Source organism: Lynx canadensis, chromosome D4 (assembly GCF_007474595.2).
Source record: "Lynx canadensis isolate LIC74 chromosome D4, mLynCan4.pri.v2, whole genome shotgun sequence".
In the NCBI taxonomy this organism is placed as follows: Eukaryota; Metazoa; Chordata; class Mammalia; order Carnivora; family Felidae; genus Lynx; species Lynx canadensis.
The window spans coordinates 41,362,451-41,383,895 of NC_044315.2; the positions used below are offsets into that span (position 1 = coordinate 41,362,451).

General features: G+C 35.7%; 1 protein-coding gene across 1 annotated transcript in view; it reads right to left on the minus strand.

The window, feature by feature from the left end:
• LOC115499845 (zinc finger protein basonuclin-2) overlaps nt 1-21,445 on the minus strand; it is a 163,715-nt gene that overhangs the window by 25,896 nt on the left and 116,374 nt on the right. Inside the window, exon 2 of the mRNA XM_032595634.1 lies at nt 562-664. Within this exon, the coding sequence (XP_032451525.1) occupies nt 562-664 (103 nt within the window). The remainder of the gene's footprint in view (nt 1-561; nt 665-21,445) is intronic.

Below are 21,445 nucleotides of genomic sequence, written 5' to 3' on the forward strand. Positions count from 1 at the left end.
CCTATGCAGAGCCCCCATTCAACACCGGCCACCTCCAATCCCGATGAGCACTGAAAGGGGGTATTTACACATTATTTTTTCAGATACTAGCCAAACAATGTTCCCGTTCACTCTCTCACTCACCTTGGACCATACAAAATTTAACATCTGGGAGGATAAATGCGGCCTCAAAAGCATACGACAAGGGTGAGCAGTCATCGACGAATTCTCCTCAAGCAAAGAGGGTTTGCCAGCCTCCTTCTGAGGTACAGGCCCTGAAAGGCCAACTGTGGTATGTTTGAGTTTCCATCAGGCCTGGTGCTTGCTGGCTGCTGCTACGTTCAGTCAGAACCCCACGGCCCAACTGTCCTATAAACATCGCACCCTTCTGCTAAGAACTGCTTGCCTAGACTTACTCCTTGGAGCCGAGAATATGCTGTTTGAGAGCTGCAGCCTGCATGTTAACTAGCTCCTGGAGCACAGCTGACCCCTCTCTTCTCCAGGGCAGTGACTGCTCTGAAAAAATACGCACATTCACATGAACCTAACAAGAACAGGAAGAAAAGTCCAGATTTTCCTCACCATGTGCCACCCAGCCATGTTTACACTGATCGCAAGTCCTCAGGTTAATCTTCCCCGGCTGAAAACATTCACACGTGCAGTTTACCAGTGTGCAACGGATGGCCTGAAAAATAGAGGAAAAAAAAGGATCAGCATCTGTTCAAAGGTATTGTATTTCTTTACCATTTTAATAAGTAACATCCATTTCCATTTTTAAAGGCTTTATGTTGGTAGGGGCCTGGAGTGTTTTAAAAATAAATTTGGATACCATCAAAATCTCTTACCAAAAAAAAATGTAAGAAAACAAAGCTCACACACTAATAGAATGTTTCATGTCATTCATATTTAACCTTTAAATTAGAAACGTAGACCAAGCAGAATAAGAATAAGGGATTATGTATTCTACAAGATGCTTGATTTGTAACGCTAGGGATCCCAAACAGAACAAAATATTGCTGCTACTATATATTCCCATTTAAGTTTATCCACTTGACAATAATGCAGGAAAATACATTCTACTACAATAATGCTCAAGTGAAATGTTGGTGAAAGTAAAACATGACATACAAATATTATTATTAGAATGTTACTTTTCTTCTGCTGAGTTTCACTTAGATGCTTTGTTAATCTTTCAGATACACTTTGAAAGACATCCCTATTGGCTCAATAAAATCTAACATACTTCTGGTATTATTTATCTACTTTTCAATTCCTTGTTTTTCCATTTTGATATATTAATTTCATTTTCATTCCTATTTTGAAAAATACAAAACAACATTCCTTTTACTTTAATGGTGATGTAAGAAACCAAGTTTAAATTTGTTTTTAGATCATATATGGAATAGGAAAAGCCATTTATGCAAACATCTTATATTGGTAACAATCCAACTGGATCTTAGAAAACTGAAAAAGACACTCAAAAAACTTTCTTTACGATTACTTTCTAAAAACATTTTACCAGTTTATATTATAAAGTGAATCCACAGAAAATTAGCATAAATGAAGTGTAACTTTTTATGGATAAAAACCTGTGCTTAAAACTTGTGCAAAAGCTGACCTTGTGCTCCTAGACCACACTTAATAAATTTATCTCATATATTTAGTTCTAATTTGCATGGAAATTCTGAAGACAGAAGGGACTTAGTCCGATCATTCACAGATTAACAATCTACTGTAACTATCTGAACTGCCAGGAAAAGATGGCTCTACAGCTTTAGATGCAATCAATGCTTACTGATTTGGGGTGGGGGAGTGGTGTTTGGAGGAGAGGCTGCAACTACCTGAAACTGCAGTTCTACAACTGAAAGATATGCTCACTTACACAGCTTCCAGATGCTCATATTCTTAGAGCTCATATTCCATTTGGATTTTTATATAAACTGTCTCACTTATAACAGACAGTATTTTAGATATTGTCAACACTGTTGGGCCAATTCCATTTACAGAGAGTAAAACTGGACAGGTTTTACTGTCCCTTATCAGGCAATTTTGAAAAGTTTTTCACTTTCACTAATGAACATTAAATCTATACTTTCCCTGTTCGGTTTGCAATAAGAGTCTGTCTTCACGATAGACTCCTTCCTTAGTTCACCTCCACCTCTAATTTGCTGCTCCATTACCACTGGGGAAACACGCAATTGTATAATCTGCCTGGTATTTCAGGGTTTGTCTTCCAATGTCAACAGTCCAATTATGTATTAGCCAGGTTGTGAAACTTTGCTTTATGTATCGTGATTTGAAGAATTACTAATAAGAAATAGGAACACCAAAGGAAATGCTGACTAAGCAAGAATAATATATATATTTGTAGGTTATATGAGGAAATACTTCTCCCAAAGTTTCTTATTTCAATTTCAATAGTTTACTGACTGAGCAATATATCAGAATGTAACAGGTTAGAAAGAGCTTCTTTAAATAACATGTTCATTAGTTAATGAACTCACAACTTGACTGTAATATGGTCAAAAAACCCAAACCCAAACAAAACAGTTTAGTTTAGAGGGAGGTGTTTCTACTAAAGAAAAAAAAAATGCACTTCACAAACTATCTAATTATAAATTCAGATATGGCAACCACATTGAAATGAAAATATTCATGTAATCTGAACAGCTTTAATAAAAGCTTTCAAAAACATACCAAAAAAAAATCACCTCTGCTTTACCAAAATTTAAAAATCCCCAATAAAATGATTTCTCAAGGATTATATGTTAACTCCAGCATAAAAGACATACATGTTTTAAATCATTACTTTGTTAATATTTAATTATTTTACAAAAATAGCCTAATTTTATATTGTGTTTAAAGCACACTTTTGTCAATTTTAATTATTGCTACATTCAGGACAGAACAAATTAAGAGACTACAGATTTGCTTTATTTTTATGTATAATTATTTATTCACTGATTAAATCATTTATTCATTTGCTCTAAACCAGCTTATGATTTAAATATTTTCTCTACCTAAGTAACTTTATACATCTGGCACATTTGGGAATTAAGTTCATCATCCTTTTTTTATGAATTCTACTCTTTTTGTACCTAAACACACAAACATTGGAACACCTCAACTCCTTTTGTATATAAACACTTAAACACTGGAATATCCATTTTGTATTTCTATGAATTCCAGAAGGTCTACTTGTTTTAAATTCAGATTTTTATAGACTACAATTGTTCCTTAAGGGAATTATATATATTTAAACAATATGGTCTAAATAAATATTTTGAGTAAGAGACTATTGTGGCTTCAAAGGAAGTTTTATTCTAAATAACATTTTTGAAACAGCATAAAACTTTGACATACTATTTATTCACAACAAAACAGAACCAATGTGATCACTTGCCAACTCACCCACACTTAAAGAAAATAAATTATCATAAAATTATCAAAAGCAGTTAAGCCTCAAAAATGTACATGCTTTACAAGGAGACAGCTGGGAAGAGCAGAAATGGATAAGCTTTCATTTTTGTGAGCATATTCACGTCTTCCTTCATTCAGCCAACATGTGAATTCCTCCCACTCACTGCTGAGCACTCTCAACTATAGAAAATCCAGAGATGACGATGAGGTGGCAGAAAGGGGACACCAGGAAAGGAGTAGACAGTTTAGTCAGACTGTTCCCACCTATATATCAGGGATCTTCATGCAGGTCTGGCTATCTCAGGTTATCAACCCCTCCATGACTCATCAGGAGTGCTCTGTTTTTCTTTTCTCAGTTCTTACATGATCAGCATTGACAAATCCCCAGAACAATAACAATGATAAATTTTCTTAAGCCTGCAACTTATTAAAAGTAATTATTCTTTCTGCTTACCTTTACCATGGATTTCTTGAAAGAAAAATCCATGCACCCAACACCTACTGCTTCCACTTCCGCACAACCACCTACATTTTAATTTTGCAATCTGGTTTCTGTCCCACACATTCCTGAAACTTTCTCCAAAAGGAATGTTCTCATGAATTTTGGTCCCTTTTTCTAGTCTCCTGGTCTTCCGAGACCTCAGTGCAGCTTCCGGCACTCTTCCTTCATTCCTGGGCTGTAGAGACCAACAATCCTAGTTTCACTGGCAACAACTTCTCACTCTCCACTGTAAATAAATACAGGTGCTTCCCACGGCCAGGCTCTCTCATTTTTTATTTTGGCAATTCTATCCCCTCCTCGAGCTTCAAATACTATCATTATGCAAAAACCATTATTTTGGAGCCAAGTACTGTGTTAAGTGGCAAGAAACGGGTGGCAGAGTCCCTGTGTTCAGGGACTTGACAGAGTTTGTGGGCAGTAGGTGTAGAGGAAAGACCCTAAGAAGAGAAGGAAGCCCTCAAAAGGGCTAGAGAAGCAATCATCTCTTTTTATTTCTCTGTCTTTTCTTCTTCCAAAGGTAGATTTAAAATTTTTTAACAGTAACCTATTACCTAGTATCATTAATAATAGCTAGACTTACTGGATATTTGCCATTTTCTACTTACTAATGTCACATACTTTACAAACATTAGCTCTCTTAATCCTCAGAAAATACCGTGAGGTTAGCACTATCATTACCTTTATTTCACAAATGAGGAAACTAAGGTGGAGATAATTCAGTACCCTGCCTAAAGACACTGAACTAATAAAGCCACAGGAAGCCGACCCAGGTCTGTGTGAACTCTCCATATGACCGAGAACCTTGAGTTATAATCCCATTCAGTCAGGCAATCTTTGGGCAGAGCCCTTCAATCTGCCCACCATTCAACCCCACTGTACACTCTTAACTCTTGCTCATCTTTCAGATTTTAACTCGAATACTACTTCTATTCCTAAGGGCAGCTGCCCTCATTTCCCAGTCAAGTTCCCCATTAGTTTCCTGTTTCACAAGGGGTTTTTCTGTCATAGCACTTAAGACAGTTGTGAATATTTATCTGCAACTTATCTATAATCTATTACATATAAATATATTTATTCATCTGTGTGAATACTTGATTAATATCTGTCTTCCCTTCTAGAATTTAAGCTCCACGAAGGCAGTCGAACACGTTTGTTGAGATTACAACGTACACTGGCAAATGACAGGTACTCAAAAGGCACTTGAAATACATGATTCTCAGAGCCTTTTTCCTCATCTCTAACAGTAGCAATAACATCACAAGTGTCAAAGGACTTAAATGAAATAATGACTATAAGGCCCATGGCACTGTGTCTAGTAACAGTAAAAAGTTTCAGTAAATGGAAACCATTTATGACACTAAGAAACTTTCCATATATTATATTTGAATTTCCCATGATTCTTCCCAATGTGCTATTTATCCAATGCTTTATAAAATGTTTAACACATAGTCTTAATGAATAGATTGACATACATGATGCTATATTATTCATACTATAGTCCTCTAAGATAAGCATGACAGTGATTAGTATTTGTTTTTAATATTAGGGATCAGAAATGTTTATATGGATATTACATGGCTCTTAAATGACAGGGTGATTTCCCAGTTATTAATCAGTTTATATCCATTCTCTACAGAGAAAGGAAGAAAACATACAATTAAACCAGTAAATTATAAATATTGACATTCAAAGTATATCTAAAATAAAATAGGCCAATTTAGAATAAAAATATTTAATCAAAGTTTGAGCAGTAACATTTTTACATTTGAATATTAAATTAGAGTGCATTTGAAAGTATTCTGGATGAGTTCCAAAGCCATATTCAAATAAGATTCTGTTATCACGAAAACTGAAGTCTCTTCAGCTTTATTATGCTCATAGCTGGCTTGAACTCTGCAAGAATATGGGAGCTAAACATCAATCTTCTCACCAAATGACATTTCTCAGGAAAACATGGATGGTTGCTTCAGCTAATATTTAGTGTACCTCATAAAAGAACTATAAACAAGTCTAATTAATAAATCTATTAGCCGTTTCTTATCTGGGGACATGTACACAAGTTACATATTAATATAAAATAACAAAAGGCAAAATAAGGCAAGGGGGCAATTAGAAACATAAGACGTATGTTCTGAAGCAGTAATCATACAAAGTGAACAAAAAATTAAAAATTTAAATTCTAGGTTTTGTCTTTCCACAAGAAATACTATTTGCCAGGAGCTCCCTTCAAGTGACCTACATTAAAACTGAATTATGGAAAGAGCTAGTCATTAATATAGCATCCATTCTGTCCTATCAGTTTCTATTGTAAATGCAGGTGGGTAGATTCTAAGTATACAAATTAATTGCCTATGATGGCTGTAAGTGACAAGGTTTACCTTTTTTATTTTTAACAACAAATTTCTTAATAAACGGAATTTTCTACTTTGGAAGTCACATGTACATATAAATATGTAAAACTGGCCAATCCTCCATGAGGCTACAAAATAGTCTGTGTTACCATGAACTCTTATTAAGTCATCACTACATGTTATTCATCTCTGAACACACAAGTCCAAGAAAGAAAGGTACACATGGTGACAGAGATCAAGTGAACCATTTTATTGAGTAGGAAAATCATCCTTGAATGACTTTGGTCTTAAAAATAAATAAATAAAAATGTGGAATAAAATTATCTGTTCACAAATCTGGAAGCCAAGTATTATGTCACAGACTACACTGTAGTAATTACAAAGCAATGGTTGCCAAGCATTATGAAGAGAATGGCCAAAAAGATGCACAGAGATTAGTGGGACTTCCACACACATTTATAAATCTTGTATATGAAAACCTAAGACAAATAGAGTACTTCAATAGCAATGTCACAAAGATTCTAAAGAATTCACATGACAGTAATGGTGACTAAGTCAGAAAATAGCTTCCTGTACAAATTTCAGGTCAGTTTTTTCCCCTCTCATTTTCACACGGCTGATACATAAACCTAATGGAAAAGAAACAACTTTCCAAAAAAGTACTTTGAGGGATGCCTGGGTGGCTCAGGTGGTTGAGCATTTGACTCTTGAATTTGGCTCAGGTCAAATGATCCCAGGGTGTGGGATCGAGCTCCCTGTCAGGCTTCTTGCTAAGTGTGGAGCCTGCTTGGGACTCATTCATTCATTCATTCTCTCTCTCTCCCCCTTCCCATGAGTACACACACTCTCTCAAATAAAATAAAATAAAATAAAATTAAATTAAATTAAATTAAAATAAAATAAAATAAAACAAAAGTACTATGAGTGTCAACCAACACTTAGAAAATCTATAGGACACTGCCTCTTAGAACTCCTCAGTATCCTAAATTTGTCCAACACACACTGCAGTCTGAGCAAAGAAAACTCAATTTTTTTTGCATGGTGGACAGTTACTGGGCCAATATGAACTAGACAACAGCACAAGAAATGGACTTTTACTTGATTACAAAACTCATACAGGATTAAAGCAAAGGTATATCCCCCTGTTTTGCTACAGGATTTTGCAATCCTTGTTTGCAAAGCAAGATACAGCATGAGCTGAACAGACACTGAACACTGACCAAAAGATGCAAGATTTTAAATATCCTACAAAGAAATTTTATAACAACCTAGAAGTCTTATCTAACTCTATTAGACTATTAATATAAATCTATATTTATAACAAGCTGGGTATGTTTTCAGCATTTATACCAGAAAAATACAAACCCGAGTTTGAATGTGCAATGTTCACAGAGTTCACAAAAAGAAATTATCAGTTAATATAAGGTGTACTATAAAAATTAAGGATCCACAGAGTGTTGAACTGCACGTAAATGCCACTACTTGTAATAGAACAGTAACAACAGCAAATGAGAAGCAATGAAGCTAATGCTGTCTGCTTAACAAAACCCATTCAAAATTTCACAATGGAAAATTACAGCAGATGTATGTATCATATTTGGTGGTAAGATAAATTTGAAATTGAAAAATTAACCCTTCAATAAAATGTTCCTTCAAATTTGTCTCAATGTTTTTAATATCATACGAAGAAATAGCAACCTGATCAAAAGATCATTTTGTTGTACCTTTGGGCTCTGAAACTTCTTGGTGCCTTCAAAACTAGATTTTGTGGCTGAATCAGAGGATTTGAAAATACACAGTAAGGCCAGACTCACTACAAGGGCCAAATGCCAACGATGTAAACCTGGTCAAGATGAAAAGCTGTACAATTCAAAGATGGTCAAACTTCAACAAAACACCACGAGAATAAAATTATTGATCAAGGAAATACATCATCTTCACAATAAACACTTCCAAAATAATTGAAAGAGATTCACTGGGGAAAAGCGGCCTTTCAACACCATTTACTGTTAAAATCCAGAATTTTTAAACTTTGAGTTTTTCTTAAAAGCTATGATCCCAGGACACCTGGGTGGCTCAGCTGGTTAAGCGCCTGACTTCAGTCCAGGTCCTCACGGTTCGTGAGTTCGAGTCCTACATCGGGCTCTATGCTGACAGTTACAAGCTTGGAACCTGCTTCAGATTCTGTGTCTCCCTCTCTGCTGTCTCCACTCACACTGTGTCTCACTTTCTCTCAAAATCGAATAAACATTTAAAAAAAATTTTAAGGGGTACCTGGGTGGCTCAGTCAGTTAAGCGTCTGACTTTGGCCCAGGTCATGATCTCATAGTCCATGAGTTCAAGCCCCGTGTCAGGCTCTGTGCTGACAGCTTGGAGCCTGGAGCCTGCTTCAGATTCTGTGTCTTCCTCTCTCCCTGCCTGCCCCTCTCCCGCTCGCTTTCTCTCTCAAAACTAAATAAACATTAAAAAAATTAAAAAAAAATTTTAAGCTATGATCCCTCCATCAAGTGGCAAAATCAATAAAAAAAATATGGCATATTCATATGATGAAATATTATTTGGCCATCAAAAGGAATACTGATATATAGTACAACACAGATGAACCTTGAAAACATTATGTTAAGTAAAAGAAACCATTCACAAGACCACATATATAGGGTTCCATTCATACGAAATGTTCAGAACATAAAAATCCATAAAGACAGAAAGTAGTTAGTGGTTACTTAGGGCTTGCAGGGGTAGCTAAAGGATTTTTTGAGGTAATAAAAATGTGCCAGAATGAATCTGATGATGGTTGTGCCCAGCTGTGAATATTCTAAAATCTATTTAATGGTATACTTTAAATGGTAGAATGTATGGTATATGAACTCTATCTCACTAGAGTTATTTAAGAGGGATGAGGGACAAAACTCACTGCATCCTCTGGTTTCTACTGGTGGTGTTATTTAACTCATAAGATAGCATTCCCTCATAAGGTGTTACTTAACTCGTAAGATAGCATACATAATGTAATGGAACACTCTTCTTTAACCTAGTAGGTCTTCAATATACAAATGCTGAATGAGTGGATAAACAGAAAGCAAATGAAAAAATTTCACTGTTGCTTAAATTTGAAAATACCTTCTGCTTTGAAAATATTAAAACTTAATATATCCATTTAAAAACTGGCAATTATTTTCTAAGTCCACTGCTATTTTTCCATCAGGAAAATCTAGGACATTCTTCAACAGACTGGGGGGGGCCGGGAAGGTGATTCTCAGTTATGTTCACATACTAATATCAGGATACTAAAACAACTAAGAGAATTTGTTAAAAACTGATAATGATGAATTCTGTCATATATACTAGCAAAAATATTCCTCAATTTATTGTCATGAAAAAGTTACTTCAGCAAAAGTCATGAAGCAAATTTGGTTTAGGGGGAGGGAGCAAAGAGGGGAAACCATAAGCTTCTGAGTAAATGTTTACACATGAGTGTTAATGTTTCCATGACTTTGTGTGAATATATAAACACAAACAGGGAGAAAGAGACATATACACAGGCACATAAATTTTCACAGACATGGATCCAATGAGCATCTGTAGTCATTACCTTACGACCACAACCTACTATCAATCGACATGAGGAAGACCCCATTTAAATAATTTAGGAGTTCAGAGTAAAAATCAACAGCGGGATATAGCCAATTATATAAGGAAAATATCCATGCTTCTATGGCATCAAAGCACATGCAGGCTTTGGAGTGCATGTGTTATGTTTTTTTCCCCCCAATTAAATTAGGCCTATGGTAATACAAGCTATTTTGTTAGGCAATTAGTAATATTAGAGAAACAGGAAATGAAAAGGCATTTCAATTTGGGCAGAAACATTTTATTTTCTTACCTAACAGTTAACAATTAAGATATTCCATTTACTGCCTGTATGCTTACACATTTTACAGACTACTCACACAGGCAGCTGTGATAATTAGAAAGGAAATACTCTTTCAATGAACATACCTATCATCTATTGAAAATAAGGGATTAGCTCGCCATACAAAGTAACCCATTTTAACTAAACTCTGTCTACATTTACCAGAATGCGTAACTTTATATAAGGAGCCAAAGCACCTCTGATATCACATGAATGCTAAGCAATACTCATCTCATTTCACCTTAATGTTGAATCAGCGATTTTGTATTCCATTGATATACATTTTATTCATTTTCACTAATGCAATTTGAAAGGTGGTAATGTGATTACATTTCTCGGTGGCATTCATGAAAACAATTACTAATATAATATGATGGGGAAGACATTAATAAGGAAGGGATTGATAATGAGATGCAAGAAGATTTATAAACCTTTAAGCACTTTACAAAGAAATACTTCCTCATTAGGCAAGAAGCAAGACAAGAGAAAGCCTGAGTTCCAGTATTTCAGAAGCAGCTTCAATCCCAGGAACGATGATTTGCATGATGATCTCAGATTTTGGTGACCAAGCAAAGAGGTGCAGGAATAACCCAAGACTTATCCCTAGTTGTGCCCAAATGTAAGACATCATCCTGACTTGATGATGCCTCTCCTTGCCAGGCAGAGTGGGAAGGACTCCTTCAAGGAAGGAGTACCTCTAAATCTTGATCCTCTACAAAAGGAGCTAGCCACCTTATTTCAAATGCCAAGCACAGTAATCAATCCATTTACCAAGCAAGAACATAAAAGGTGGGTGACCTTTTAAAACTAAATTTACTCCTCTAGGTTTGTGAAAAGAATTTATCCCAGTGAAGCAACAAGGGAGACAAGTTGTTGCATTTTAGAGTGTATCATTTCAGATGACAACTCTGATTACCCAGGCCAATTGAGGCAGCCTTCGTGAGACTAATAATATCCTACGTTTGTACAGTGCTATGAAGCTTGCATAATATTTCAAATACATTCTCATATTTAATCATCAAAATCCCCCAAATTAGAGATTTTTCAAACAGCAGAAAATGAGACTCTGAGGTGTCCTTAAATGGCCACATCTAGTAATCCAGGGCTCTTTCCACTCTGCCTGTGCATGAAAGGCAAGAAGCGAAATAATCCCCCTTGCTACCCTCCATCCACAGTGAGATTTCCTCAGATATACATTTTTTTCAGTTACAACAGGAGTTTAAAATGAAGTAAGAGATGTGGACAAAACTACACTCAAAGGGAGAGGTGTGGGTAAAGGTTTAAGCAACTTAAAAAGGTGGGGTAAACTGCTAAGTAAGCAGTTAATTTATACTAGGATTTTCTACAAAATGGTACATTTTAGACAGAGAAAGCAACTCTGAGCAGCTTTTTGTAGAGTTTTTAAATGGTTATACTAAGAAAGGCCAAAATCTAAAAAAAGTGACACAAGGTATTGTTAAGAACACTTGGTTTATTTTGTATCACCTTATTTCTACATGTCTTGGGATTGCCCATAAATAAGGAGTGTATCTCAATAAACATTTTAATACTTTCCATTGTGCATATATAACTGTACATCATAATTATGTCTGATTATGAAAGAATGTGTCTCTTTTGCCCAAGAGCAGATATCACCTCAGGAATCATACCCATTACAAATAATAATAATGAGATGATGAACAGTCTACATGCCCTCTTATACGTTATTTATGTTAGGTCACAGATTCCCTAGGGGTCCGTGCTGAGACCTGGACTGGCTTCATTAGAGCTTCATATAAATCACTAAAGGCACATCTTGATTTTACCACTGGCTAGAGTCACCAGAATTTTTCAAGTGAAACCTCTCAGGTAATACATTTTTTAAAAACACAAATACAACGTTATCATTTCTTCTAAAAGGTAGTTTTCTCAAATTCAAAGAGCTACATTCCAATGCTCAGAGAAACCTCACAAATTTCTATGGAATCTATAAGCATCTGAGGGTAAAACGTGCCCTAGAGTATTGAAAAAACATTATTCTCTTTTTTCTTGTAAGGATTAGTTGGTTAAAAGACAAAAGAGAGACATATACTTATAGAGAAAGATGGCGAAAAGCAGACCATCTAGCTGCTAACAAATGCTTCAACATTACTGAGCAAATGGAGAAACGTATGCAATGGCTGTCAGGAACTCTGAGCTAACTCTTAAAAATTAAGAAATAAATAGAAAGCCTTGTGGAAAAAAAGGGAGTCTTCCAGAACAATGTTAATGTCATCTTGGGCATGTGGACTGGGTTCACATGTGTGTCAGCTGAATCAACATAATGGGCTATAACAGCTTCGAAGCAGCTAATATGGTCCATTGGGTCAATAATCCGTGAACTAAGAAGGATTTACTTGATAGACTATAAATGGTTCATAAGAACTCAAAAATCACTCCATCAGATCAAAAATCCAATTTTCATATGGTGCCTTTGTACGAATTAGCCAAAAGAAAGTAATAGCTCTAAAGGACTTCAAGGTCTATCAGTTAAAAATTTACTTTTTAAAGAACAGTGTAGAGGAGGAAGAATTAAATGTATCTCTCTCTCTGGTGAACCAACGTATTTTAAGGGGAAAAATACATTTTATGATGGAAAGCTAATATACAACAGGAAATATTCATGGAGCTTCTCATATTTTCCTATGGGTACTTGGATGTATGAATCCAAACAAATGAAAACATACACATACACATGCATCCCCACCCCCTCCCCGTATCTCTCTGCATACCCATATACATTATCAGTACGTAGACTACAAAACACTGATAGCAACATTCAAAGATGAGGAATTATATTTTATTTTTGCTTCTTTACATAGTCTGTATTGTGGGTCTGTGGTATGAGGCCATGGAGATGGCACATGGATACTGGCAAATTCTTTCATCTTCATGTATGGAAAAGCAGACAAAAAAAATATAAAAGGCAAACAGTAGGAACTACAATACATTTTCCACATTTAAGAGAGAGAGGAGCGGGCTGGCTAAAGGGTATATAGTCGGTGTTTACAGATAACTTCAACTCCTGCCCACTCTACACTACAGAGAAATACTAGCCTTATCCTCTATTTGTGGATTTCATTATGTACTCACACTACACGTGATAGTGGTTGCAGATTAATTTTTTTTAATGTAAGTCTATCTATGTGAATAAATGTATTTACTAAGTTCATGGCAATGAAGAAAAGCAGAGAAAAATGCTCCAAAAAATATAACAGGCTGTAATTAGAATTCTTAACAAGAAAGAATTCCTTTCCCAGGGAAGAAAATGTGATCTATCACTTCTCTCTCAAAATGCTATTAGCCTCTCTTCATCATAAGGACAACAAAAAGGAATCTTTTTTCTTTTTACAGGAGTAACACTGAATAAAATAATAGATGTTTTTACATCAAAGTGTATTAGCTATTGACATAAACTCAGTCCTCTTAACCTTTACACAAGGGAAAGAAAAATTCCAATAATTCTGAAATAGACAGATAAAACTTTTCTCTGTGGCTACAGCCATGTACTATTATATGTAACTGCTTATTTTTAAAAAGAGCCTTATTGGTGCTCTCAGAAGGATTTTCTTTTATACATAGCTTTATCCTATAATTTTGTCCCTGTTGGGCACGCTGCCTAAATTTAAACACAAACAGTCAAGCAATGAAGAAACATTAACACATTTACTGTGAACAAAAACTCCCAGTTGTACAGTGAAATTTTAATACATTTCAACTTATCTCTTTTACTAATGGGGAGAGTACAAACCCTGCAGGAATTCGCTCTGCAAACTGGTAATTACAGTAGACTCACTTTTTTATAATGCATATGTATAGTCAGACACAAAAAACCCTGGCTGCCCTTTTGATGTAGGTTACAATAGGAATGTTTTAAAAATTATGAAAATGTACAGCAATTCTAAAGGAATGCATTATTTCATGGAAAACTGTCCTTTAACTCTGTATATGGACACAAACAGACATATATTTAGATATTTGCTTTATACACCAGAAGGCACAAGCTTTATCAGTATGTGCTTTCATGTCATTTTCCCTATAATCTTAGTGTATAGAATAAATCTACTCCTTTTTTTCTATAAAGCTAGATGTGATTTTGAATATCATAATTCATCTCTTACATAAAGATGATATTCTTTCATGTGTCTGGTTTTCCTATTTTATCCCCTCTAGTTTTAGGTATTATATCTGTATTTTGAGATCTCATAGAATCTCTTTATTAAATAATTAAGGATTCCAAAGCAATAATTTGTCTCTCGGTATAGGCAGGCATAACCCCTTGACAAAAAAGACCCTCGTACATACCTGCACAGACCAGGAACCACATATTCTAATATTAATAATAGCACAGAAAGCCAACAAAAATGAAGTAAAATCTCAGTTACTATTCATATCACTTGCTAGACACTTTACATTTATCTGTCAAATCTTTCGTTGCATAACTTTCTAAGAAATTTCAATCTGATAGAATGCTAAGAAGCTATCAATATATAATTTACATTAAAATCATGTTTCTAAGTATTGGCATACTAAGGAAAAAAACAAAAGCAGAGAAAGCTTTTCAGTAGACATAACATGTGTAATACCTTGAGAATTTTAATAAACAAACAAATAAATAAATCTGCTAAAATGTCTGTGAATGAATAGCATCTACTAATTGCAGGGATACCTATCTGAAAATAGACACCATAAAATTCACATAATGCATAAAACATATAGAATACACTACCAAAATATGCAAGCTGTTGTACAGAAATAATTTCCTGATCATCCAAATTCAGGCAACAGTGACAAGAGGTTAACATTCTCAGTCAGCTTGGCTGTGGTAGACTCCACTAGTCATTAGAGGGAAGACAGGTTTTAGATATCCTAGAAAAAAGCATCTTCTTTTGATGATGCATACCTAGCTAGTATTCGAGGCAATATTAGTAACATTCTAACTTTAGGTCTATCATTATAGAGATACCTTCTTCTACTCTACCATCACCATCGTTCTGCTGCCAAAGTTGACACACACACACTTCACATGCAGATACACATACATAGTACCTGAAATCAAAAAAAAGAAAATCAAACTCGTCAAAGTTCATGAGCCAGGCACTACCTCTGTCACACACAATATATATATCCTTGGGCAATAATATCTACTGCTTCTATCTGGCAATGAGATAGCTTACTGCCCATTTTTTAAAAAGCCAAACGCCAAAATATATTTTTTTAAAGTCAGTTTTTTTGCAGCTGCCCCTGTTCTTCCTTGATCCAAGTGTTACTAAAAATACCATGTTGTGGCTTTAATATGAATAAATTAATAGGAGTATGCCTCTAGGACAGCTACATGTAAAACTTCAGCCTCTGAAGAATCAATTCACACTATACAAACACAACTGAGCATTAAAGAGCAACACTTCTAAAATGTATGTGATCTGTCCACACGAAGCATTTGTGCTTTCATGTGCTAAAACTCTGTTACTCCAAAGACAAGGCCAGAAGTTGTGAAACACCAACATATCATCTGCTCCCTCCCAACTAAATTCTGAATGCAAAGTGATCAGGGATAGGAGTTTAACATCAACCATATTCAAATGATTTGAAGGGTTAAATCATAAGTTGTGCTGTAGTAATTTACAACTTTCTTAGGGTCGAAGAATAAGAAGTATAAATTGAAAATTCTAATTCCCTTGCTGCAAGATGCAGTGATAGCTGTCAACGAAAGCCTACATACAACTGCCCTTCAATGACAGGCGCGCGCGCGCACACACACACACACACACACACACACACACACCCATACCCATTTAACATCTCCAAATGAACACCTCCCTCGATTTGTCTTCCAGTAAAGGTAAAAAGTAGGGTGAGGGAGTCAATTTGAATTCCCTGCACAGATGAAACCTTCTCAATCTGTGCTCTTGCTCTGGAAAGGAATGAAATGCTCAGAGTATTACAGGATACTGGTTAATAGGTAAGCAATACATGAAAAAGAGGTAATATATTAAGATGTTTAACACTTTGATACATTTCAATTTTTCTTTACTGATTCAGAAGGTATTTCCATATGTTACGGTGTCTCCACCTCTTCACTATGATTACCCTTAGACAAGTGAATACATTATTGGATGATCAAATACACACAAACTAGCTTTGGTGGTCTACAAAGAATGATAAAGGAAGACAGTAGCAACCAACAAAGTTTTACTACATTTATCAGTCACCCACATTCAGAACCCTAATATATCGAAAGCCTATGCCTAGCCTACATTATGTAGTTTGAATAATTCCAGAGGGACCGTAAGTAGATGACCACAGACCACAGACATTGCTGTTCATGAAACTGGACATCACTGCCAAACAAAAACAAACAGAACCCAAGAAAACAGAGTATAAACTATATTTCTGCCAAGTACTTCACAGTATTATAAGGTAACTATTTCCTACACTATTTGGACAATTAGTCCATTCCACTTGGGTGAACCATAAATAGATCAAGAAAGCACAATTCATATGATTTAACTGAAATATTATCGGAATATCCACAGAACTGGCAGTGAACATGTTTTAATATTTTGTGTTTGATCATATCCAGTAAATCTGAGGCTATTGTTTTAATTGTAAAATATATTACCTGTGTTCAAGTTAACAACAAAGCACAGCTACCAGACGATATGCCTTGGATAGAAGTAAAGTAGGAGTGATAGAATTTTAAATTGGTAGGTATGTGCACAGTATTGTTTTCCTTTAGACTACTACTCTACAGATAGATTCAACTTTTTACCTTTTATCTAGATATTAACAAATTTTAGAGTTAGACTACATAATGCTTATTTAGCCATATTCTAACTGCCAAAACATTTTCAATATTTACTTCCATGCAAAAATTTTTGATTCTGTCAATTCACTGAAACAGAGATTTCTCAAGGTGCCTGGGTGGCTCAGTTGATTGGTCATCTCACTCTTGATTTCAGCTCAGGTCATGATCTCACAGCTATGAGATCGAGCCCCATGTTGGCCTCTGTGCTGAGCATGAAGCCTGCTTGGTATTCTCTCTCCCTCTTTCTCTGCCCCTCCCCCACTCATGAGCACTCACTCACTCTCTAAATAAATAAAACAAAACATTAAAAAATAGAGATTTATTCCCCCAAACTAATCTTGCTTGATTTTAAAAAGTTAATGAGGATGAGGAAAAATCCTCTGGTGCCAAAAGTGGTATAAAGTGGCAGTGTTGTATCAGCTACTAAAGCTTGTTTGTGCATGAGGCTATTAGATTATATGGGAAAAGTTAATAACTTAAGACTCTGCACAGATGTCAAGTACGTTACCTTTTTGAGAGAACAAAGAATATAAAGTGGACAGGGGGTGAGAAGTCTAAAATGTGTGCTAATCATATCTCCAATGTGAAACTACTTCTTGCTTTCATTTGGAATCACAGAAAATCGTGTAGGTGCATCTTTTCTTTTATTATTTAGACACTATAGATAAAGCAAGGGGAGTCTGTACAATGAAGGTGAGATTTATCAATGTGTTGAGAAAAGTTTCTGAGTACTATCTCCATCCTCTTTTGCTATTAGCCAAATGCTTCCACCTCTTTAAAAAACAAAGCAAAACAAAGCCCTTATCTATTAGATATAAAACAGAACAGATACTGTAAGAATCATCCATAGCACTCTGCGGAAGTACAGGCTTCCAGGACCACACTCCAGAATTAATGAATTAGCATCTCAACGAAGCACAATCTTGAGAGGATTGTGCACCCTTAGAATTTTGCACCCTTGGCACCTCAGTGGCCTCACCCTAGTTTCAGCCCTGTAACAGTCTATATTAGTATGGTGCCCAAAACAGGCATGGAACCGTGCTGAGAACTAAATAAACGACATAAATGCAAGGTGATTCTCTGCTTGAAGGACTTCAGGGGCCAAGGGAAACCCCAAACTTGTTTCACGTCCCTCTGGATACTGTGAGAGAAGTTAAGCAGTTTCCTGAGGAAGTCCTCATGAGCTTTTCCAATGTTAGAAAGCAGAGCCTTTCACAGGGAGCTGTGGTCCAAGCCAACTGTTGAAGCAAGATCCCACTACATACCCCTGAGCCTGAAACTGATGGAGGGGGAAAGAGAAAGCTAGAAAAGGGCCAGGGTCTGGGTGCCTAAATGGCTATCCGTTTGCATTTTAAATGGATGCAGGGAAGAGACATGAATGATTCATATGACTAATCAATTCCCTTAGTAATTCCCTTCCTCCCTCCTGCCACCACTCACCAATTTTTCAATATGCATTTAAGAAAGAGAGTTTGCCTACAACTGGCAATGACTGCAGTTCACTTCACTATAAATGGAAGTCAGGTAATATCTGCACATTTTGAAAAGTAATGTATAGGAAAGTGCCCCTCCAATATAACTGCTCAGTTATCCTTCTCTACGCTTCCCAGGCCCCTCCCTTGTACATAATCATCAAAGTCTGGAACACATACAGCAATCAAGTTTTGACATACTTAAAAATTTCTAAGGATAGCGTGCTAATCTGCTTTCATTTCTTTCTTTCTTTCTTTTTTTTTTTTTTTTTTTTTGGTCATTCCAAACCCCTTGCAGCAACTGAATCCTTTGGCTCCAGACCTTTATGAATACAAAGCAGGTTCCTCTCCTAATTTACAGTAATTGTAAGTGAATTGGGCCAAATGGCTCCCAAACTGATTTTTGAAAGACTGATATGCCCTCTTCTGGCTCCTCATTTAAGAAAATGAGAAAACAAAAATGTTAGTTTATTAGATGCATAAAAATATGAGGTAAAAGGTGGTCTATTAACTATGTTTACTACTGATAATTTTAATTACTTAATAGAGAGATTTTCACACATAAGTGATAACATTTGGAAGCCCCAACACTATAAAAGGTGAGGATACCTTCCAATGACACAGTGCTCAGCAAAGGGCCTTTCATCGAATTTTTCCCCAAGTCAAATAACAATGCTGAAGATGATATAAACTGCCAGAACAGGGGTCAGAAAAGTAAAAGCAGAATATACGTACCCACTAGCAAAATCTGAGAAAAAGTCCTCCCCTTGGTGCCACACACACACAACAGCGCGCCCCACTGTATGCCCACGCAGGCCTGCTTTCACAGCTCGGGGCCGACAGCAATGCCAATTAGTGTCAGTTGTGATGGGGTTTTAGAGACACAGTCCTTTGTCTTAGAGGAAGTGGGCTGCAACCACCAACTTACTGTACAGAAGCAACCTAACAACCCATTAGGTGGAAATGACTTTTCAGCCACTTCCTCCAGGGACTACATCAGAAATGATGGCTTAGACAGATGGGAACATTTTTACATTTCTGTATTAACTGCATCCAGGAAGGTGGATTTTTATCATTTAATGCTTCCCAATCTTCATTTCAACTCCTTCTCTCCTCTATCTTATTCCTTCACTCCCTATACTATTATGATATATAATATTACCTAACAAAATGATGAACTTTAGAAATAGAAGGAGCTGCCTCACTGCATGTATTAAGAGCATTCTACGGGTCACCCACTAAAACTTTTGGGAAGCACTAATAAATTTCATTACTGGAATATCGTTTTGGAATAGCATTCTATGTTTTGAAAAGCTGTTGATGGTTGCCCTTTATGCCTCCAATTGTCCAACTAGTATTAGATTTGATTAAATCAAGAAGCAAAAGCAATCCTACTCCTTAGTCCAGGAAAGGATGAAATCAGGCATTGCAAACAGGAATGTTCCCACTTTCAATGCAAAGTCAAGACTGAGGCTCTAATCCAGCACTACATCCAGGTGCGTGGGTTGTGACAGGGCTAAAAGCAAAATTTACTTCCCCTCAGCATCAGACAGAATGCTAGTATTATAGAAGAAAACTTGCAATCTGTTAAAAATTTTTGATTTCATATTCTTTAAAATGTGAATTTAAAAACAAATGTAAATTTATTAAATACTACCCATGTAAATACTTGTCAAACATTTAACAGTCAGGTTTGTCTTGCACAGTCCACTTTAAAAGTCATACTCTGTTGTGCATGTACAGAATTGCTTGGTTGAAGGGTATCATTTGGAAACATTAAGTATCCACAGTACAAATAAATATTATCAGCAATAAGCAGATCTCAAACATTTTTTTATAACAGAGATAGCAAATAACCAGAACATCCTCTTTTGTTCAAGATGCTTCAGTGTGGACAAAAGAATATAAGAGGATGGAAGTACTATGACATCTGGCAATAACATGAGGTTATTCGGTAGTATCTGAAGTGAGCTTCATAGCCAATACCTCAAATCTCCCATTAGTGTTCCTGCTCATAATCTCAGCTGAGTTTCTTAAAGCATTAAAAGATGTAATTTTTTTCTTTAAAATTCTTTTGTTTAGGTTTTCTTAAAAACCTTTCTCTCAAGCTCCAACAAATTAGATGTCCTATAAAACATCTTGTACGAGGGGCGCCTGGGTGGCGCAGTCGGTTAAGCGTCCGACTTCAGCCAGGTCACGATCTCGCGGTCCGTGAGTTCGAGCCCCGCGTCGGGCTCTGGGCTGATGGCTCAGAGCCTGGAGCCTGTTTCCGATTCTGTGTCTCCCTCTCTCTCTGCCCCTCCCCTGTTCATGCTCTGTCTCTCTCTGTCCCAAAAATAAATAAACGTTGAAAAAAAAAAAAAAAACAAACAAAAAAAAAAACATCTTGTACGAACTATTCTGTGACTATAACATGTTTAAAATTTTCATACAAATTGTTAATTTTTCCTTACTCAAATCAAATGTAAAAAGATACAAAGGTTATATAAATTCTAGCAAAAATCATTTTGAGTTTGCATTCTAAATAAAATCTTATAGAAATAATATTAAATGTCTCAAGTTTGAGTTGGATGTTGACAAAATAGTTTCTTTTATCTTGTTCAAATTAGTTCATGATTTTAAAAGCATTAATAATTTTCTTGCTTATTCAATGAAATGTAACATTAAAAGTAGCTATCTAGGTTCTATCTTAACTTCTCTCAGTCTTTATTTCACTCCCCAAACCTGCACATTTCTTTAAAAACATTTTTTACAAAAGCAGCAATACTGTTAATTTTCATTGTATTCTAATGCTTTAATTTTATGAAACACTTAACTACTATGTTTGTTTTTAAAAAGCTGCATGACTTTCCTTAAATATAAATCCTTTTCAAGTAAAAAGATCTTGTAAGATAGCGTCGATAACTGCACAACATTGTGACTGTTCTGAAAGCCACTGAATTGTACACTGTAAGTGGTGGATTTTAATTATATGCATTTTAC